The 6,219-nt window shown below is 53.4% G+C and overlaps 1 protein-coding gene across 1 annotated transcript in view; it reads right to left on the reverse strand.

The window, feature by feature from the left end:
- ZFHX3 (zinc finger homeobox 3) overlaps positions 1-1,109 on the reverse strand; it is a gene marked incomplete at its 3' end in the record, with an annotated part of 11,667 nt that extends 10,558 nt beyond the window's left edge. Inside the window, 2 exon segments of the mRNA XM_010073651.1 lie at positions 57-159; positions 1,041-1,109. Coding sequence (XP_010071953.1) covers positions 57-159; positions 1,041-1,109 — 172 coding nt within the window.
- Between the last annotated feature and the right edge of the window lie 5,110 nt (positions 1,110-6,219).

The raw sequence follows: 6,219 nt of genomic DNA on the forward strand, positions 1-6,219 counted from the left end.
AGGGGGCGGGAGCTGGGGGAGCGGGGGGCCCGGGGACCCCACCGATCTGCACTCACCAGGCTGCTTCCCCAGCTCCTCGGCGGCGGAGCTCCCGTCCTTCTCTGGAGCGGCTGCCGGGAGAAACATGCTGCTGGGCATCATCACCTCAGGTGTCGTCACCTGGAGACGGGGAAGGAAGGATGAGGGGAGAGGAAAAACACAGGGAAATATTTTAAACATCTTCAGTGGCAAAATTAGACACCGGTATTGTAAAGTCAGAGGCATCACTTTTCAGAGCTCACTGAAGACTCATGTTTATTAGACAATGCTCACATCAGTCGAAAGTGTTTCTACAGTTACATTCTGGACATAATTAGCAGTGCACACTTGAAGAATAATCTTATTATTAATATTTTTTTTCCTTTATGTAGAATTCAGACTTTGATCACTGACAATGTTTTGTCATGGGCTGTGAAACTTCTTGTGCAACCAATTAGGTAGATAAGTTGAAAGGCCCACCTTAAGCTGCTGAAAACATAATAAGGCCCCTAATTAAATCATGCCTCATAAAGTACACTATAATCTTGAACCAGGGAGCATTGCAGCACTGTTTTCAAAGTGTATCGATGCAGGAAAAAGAGGGGCATGAGAAAGAAAAGTACAAATAAGGAAAGTGGTGACAAAGGAAAGGATGAATAAGGAAAGACTAAAAAGACAACAAATTGTCTGTGAAATGAAAAGCTTTTGGTAACCCTTTCGTCGCTCTGACTGACAGGTTCCCTTTGCCTCTCTCTGAGGGTTTGTCCAGAACCTGCACCATCATGACCAGTGCAGTACTTGAGCACCGGCGCTTTTACAGAGACGGAGAGTCTGTGTGCTCCAACTAGAGACATGCTGCGAGCAGCATGTCCATCCGCTCATCTTCTGCTGGGAAACCGTGTCTCTTCAGGTGCATCTGCTCACACTCAGAACATACAAATACCTTGCTAGCAGTTTGCACATGGCTGGCATCAGATACAGGACGATGGATTCCCTTCGGAACATCCTGAGCAGCATCTCACACCGCCTGAGAGCTGCCCGCAGCCCTTCTCCCCCGAGCAGCAGCGGGACAGACGGACCCGCATCGCCATCGCCACCTGTGCGTGCTCCGGGCACGGCTGCCAGTACTGCTCAGGTGCCCGCGGCAAGTGATGGCCCCTCTGCCGCTCTGAGCAGCTGCGTGCTGCACCCCGCTGACGCTTGGGGTGCGCTTCCCTTCTCCAGGGCACCAGCACCGGCTGCCAACGCTGGCTGTGCGTGTGCTCCCAGCCTCGGACTGCTGGGGACGTGTGGCATAAATGAACTCTCCCAGACAGGTATTTTTCCTGGCGAAACAAGTCTCTCCATCAGACACTAAGAGGGCATTTGAACCTTGGATTTCAGACAAGAGCGAGTGAGGCAGTGATCTACACGCAGCGTACCTTGCTTCTGCAAAGCCAAGGACCACAAGGCTCCGACTGAACTGCATGGGACATGAGCAGATCCGTGGTGAGGCTGAAGGTAAACTGTGTGCAGGACACGAAACCTGCCTGATCTACACGCATGTCAAATCCAAGCAAACACAGACTAGACCTTGGCTTCGCTAAGTGAATGGAACCAAAAACAGCCCATGAAAAAAACCTCAGAAACAAACGTTTGCGTAGGAGAGGCTGCAGACACCCCAACCACGCTGGGGAGGGATGCTCGGCTCCCTCCCTGTACTGGGATGGCCGGGTCACGGTGGCGAGCATCGGGTCCTGCAGCCGTCTGCAGGAAAGGCAGCCGACACTGACAGATCACCAGGACGGATGCTGAGCACACCAAATTCATTCCACCTTTTACTCTGAGCAGGAGCATCTGACGGCTGTGGGTGGTGGGTCGGGAGACGTGAAAGGTCACTGGTTAATTCCCGGGAGCTGGGCTTGGAGGAGGGGGACACGCAGGGATGCCGAGGAGGGAAGGCAAGAAGGAGCCGTCCCTCTCGGCTTTATCAGCAGGGAAAGCGGTTTCCTGGGATCTTTAGGAATTATGAAAAATAAATCATGAGAAATTAAAAAAAACCCCAACAGAGTAGAAAAAGAATAAAATTATCTAACACCTCAGCTGCACATCATTATAGAAAACTGTGGGCTTTTTATACACATTACAGTAAGGCAGCCATCCCCACTACCACACTCAGTACGATGGATCAGTAATTGTTTTCATACACTTTAATTAGAAAAACTCAGATGGCTATGAATAATAATGGAAAAGAGAGACTTTTGCACTTGAAAGGTTGAAGTCAATCAAGTGTGAATGACGGCAAAAAAGAAAAAAAAAAGACACCAATTCATCAGGCCTCTGTTGTCTCGCCGCGTCTTTAATCATAATTCCTGATTGGGATTCAAGAAGGCAGTAAGCAGCGGTTCTTTGTCTGCCTTCACCTTCCGTCAATTAACTCTCCCCGAAATATAATCATCAACCTCACATGCTCCTCTGCATCTTAATCTGGGTCTCCAAACCACTAAGTCCTGCCCTATATGTGTTTAAGTAATTACCTTTATCTACCTCCATTTCCATAGCCACAGTTCTCACCCTACTTCTACCCCTCCCTCCGCAAGAAAAAAAAAAAAATAAAAAGGGGGGGAATTAAAAAAAGGCTGTGGTACATTCAATTGCTCCAGGCACAAAACCCCAAAAGGCAAAGAGAAGAGCTTGGAGAAAAGTGCAGGAAACTCAGAATTGTGGATATGGATGCAGGGCAGCTGCAGGCAGCCCAGCCGAAACCTGGAACATGAGGCACCGGCACAACGCACCACGAGCCAGCACTGTGCCCTCGTGGCCAAGAAGGCCAATGGCATCCTGGGGTGTATCAGAAGGGGGGTGGGCAGTAGGTCGAGAGAGGGTCTCCTCCCCCTCTACTCTGCCCTGGTGAGACCGCATCTGGAATATTGTGTCCAGTTCTGGGCCCCTCAGTTCCAGAGGGACAGGGAACTGCTGGAGAGAGTCCAGCGCAGAGCCACCAAGATGATGAAGGGAATGGAGCATCTCCCTGCTGAGGAAAGGCTGAGGGAGCTGGGTCTCTTTAGCCTGGAAAAGAGGAGACTGAGGGGTGACCTAATTAATGTTTATAAATACGTGAAGGGTGAGTGTCAGGAGGATGGAGCCAGGCTCTTCTCTGTGACATCCAGTGACAGGACAAGGGGCAATGGGTTCAAGCTGGAACACAGGAGGTTCCACTTGAATATGAGAAAAAACTTACTTACAGTGAGGGTGACAGAGCACTGGAACAGGCTGCCCAGAGAGGGTGTGGAGTCTCCTTCTCTGGAGACATTCAAAGCCCGCCTGGATGCGTTCCTGTGTGACCTGATCTAGGTGTTCCTGCTCCGGCAGGGGGATTGGACTGGATGATCTTTCGAGGTCCCTTCCAGTCTCTAACATTCTGATTCTGTGGCCTTGCTTCAGCCACTGGATCCGCTCTAGTCCTCTACCCATTTAGCACCAACGCAGGTTCCTCCTGAAGTGCCGCCACTTCCTGCGCTGATCCCCAGGGCAGGACTGTGCTGGCAGCAAAGAGAGAAACAGCAACCATGGGCTGCAGATCCCAACCGATAACACCAGTGACCACTGGCTGCAGATCCCAACCGATAACACCAGTGACCACGGGCTGCAGATCCCAAACCACTCTGCATTTACAGTGAATTCCAGGCTGCCCTTGTGAACTCTTTGTCCTTTTACACCGCAGACCCGTCTGAGCACACACCAGTTCCCTGTCCATGCAGAAGATGCCCTGCACGCTGTGCGGCTCTTCAGCCAAACACACAGCAGGAGGACCGAGGGGCAGGAGGGTTTAGGAGGCCACGGCCACCGACAGATGAAGACGGAGCGGTGCTCTGCAGCACAGCATTTTGTGCTTCAGATGTATTTAAATGGCATTAACTGTTCTGGTGACACAGGAAGGTGTTTATCTCGAGCACAGCCTGCGTCAGCACGTGCGGGCGTTGGATGCTCTCCGCCTCCCTCTCCCCCGAGCAGGCAATCCCTGGTGCCGTCCTGGCACCCATCCTCAGCTCTGCCCGGTGCCTCTGTCTGCCCATCTGAATGTCCCTTCACCAGCCGCTTCCCAATGGCAACAAGCCAGTCGATTTGAACTGTCAGCAGAACACAACCCTACGGACGTAAGGCCAACAAACTCCATTTGTCTTCTCCCTTTCCTTCGTGCCCACTTTGCTCTGTCTGATATTAACCTGTATCCCCTCCGCAGCCGCGATCTTCTGGCCCCCAAGCCACCAGCACAGCCTTCCATATTGGACATGGTGCTCTCAGCCACGCCAGATCCACCCCCGCGCACAGCCCGGAGAGCACCCTGCGTCCGAGGTCCCCTCCAGGTGCTCTCCGCAGCACCGTCACCACCCAGAGAGCACACGGTCCCTCCACCCGCGCCGCTCTTGACCGTTCTGTCCCAGGGGAACTGGGAGGTGGGGAGGGAGCAGCAGCGCGTTCCTGCTCCTTCCGCCAGCCCGGCCAGGTTCTGTCCATCAGTGCTTCAACGCCTAGGGGTTGGAAAACCCTAAAGCCGGGGCAGGCACTCAGGGAGCACCCTCTGCTCCCACCGCTCCGTCCCCATCCCCGTCCCGCTCAGTGGGGCAGGACCTGCGTGGGTAGAGAGAATTTGGGGGAGGTCAGGCTGGAGGCTGCGGAGCCCCTCTTGCACCCCACTTCAGAACATCTCCCCTGGGGCTCGTGCTGGAGAGTGGAACGCCGGCCGGAGAACCCCCCTCCACAGCAGCCTGCAGAGGAGCAACGACCTGCCTTAGGAGAAGGAAAGCTGTTGGGACAAGCCTCTCTGCTTCCCAGCTCCCTCCCTTTGGGATGAAGTTCAGATCCCCTTAAGCAGGAGAAATTTCTTTACACTGACGAGATCCACTGACATGCGGGGGCACCTCGATCACTGGGAGCTACTGTGGCTCAGGAGTGACTGTCACCAAAACCCAGGGGCTGACATGTCTCCTGCCTCCCTGCCCTGTGAGCATCCTCAGCAGATCGCACACGCTCGGACACTGACAGACCTGCCACCGGTCTGAGAACAACCTGCAGGTCCCCTCCCCAGCGGTGACAACCTACAGCAGTGCCAAGCCTGGCTCTGCCACTACTGCATCTGCCAGATTTTTGAGACGCTGAACTGCAGAGCGGGGGGCTCAGAGCTCCACCACCGCTCCCGCACTGGCCCCGGCAGCGTGACACAAGCATATTCTTGGCACGTCTGAAAAATGAATCTTGGCGTGAATGGCCGGCTCCCCTCCCACTGGATCCGCCCACTCTGGCTTTCCTCTGGAGCGAGTGCGGACAGCCTGCGTGGTTCCTCCGTAAATGCCCCCAATGCTGAAACCGTGCGGCTTTGGAAGGAAAATCTCTAGAAGGGGTCTGAGGAGATACATTACCATCCCTACCTCCATGCAGTGGGGAAATACACATGCAATGCAAGGTTCCCGAACCAGACAAAGGAGGTAATTTCCATTACAAAGAGGAGAGAGGGTGCTGGAGTGAAAAGCTTCATTAGACTCAGAGAGGCAAAGCGATGGCAGTATACCAAGGTCACTTCTAATTTAGACCATCTAATTGGCAAACATGGCTCCAAATGGCTATCATCTCACAGGGCTCAGAATTAATGAAGCCCGATTATTTTCATTACCTTCATCCGAGATGGAGAATGAGACACAGAGTGAGAGGGAACGGGGGGAGTGAGAGGGGGCGAGAAGGAGGGAGAGAAAAATTGAATGACAGCAGAAGGGAGAGAGCAATATGAAAAGACAATAGGAAAGGGGGAAAAAACGTAAAGATAGCGAGAGGGAGAAGTGAAGATGGCAGGGATGGGCAAGAATGACTCTTCGAGCAAGGGAGAAGAGAAAAAGACGGAAAGGCAGCTGGAAACACTGGGAAGACGCCCTAAACACAGGAAGAGAAAACCAACAACAGAAATGACGGGAGAGGAATGTGCAGAAGGATAAAGCCGGCCGCGGGAGGAGGGAGAGCTCCCCGCTCCCGGAGGCTCTCGGGAAGCCATCCCTTCTCCCGGCTTGAGCCCATCCGTCTTGTCAATCGGCTGTGCCGGCGAACTGCACTTCACCCTCATTAAGGGCTCTCTGCTGAAGCGGTGCAGGCCCAGAGATTGGCGGAGAGGCTGTTATGTGGAAAGATGGCGATTAGACCCGCTTAGCGCGGCTGAAACACCACATCAAATGA

The sequence above is a fragment of the Pterocles gutturalis genome, unplaced genomic scaffold (assembly GCF_000699245.1).
Source record: "Pterocles gutturalis isolate BGI_N339 unplaced genomic scaffold, ASM69924v1 scaffold30832, whole genome shotgun sequence".
Taxonomy (NCBI): Eukaryota; Metazoa; Chordata; class Aves; order Pterocliformes; family Pteroclidae; genus Pterocles; species Pterocles gutturalis.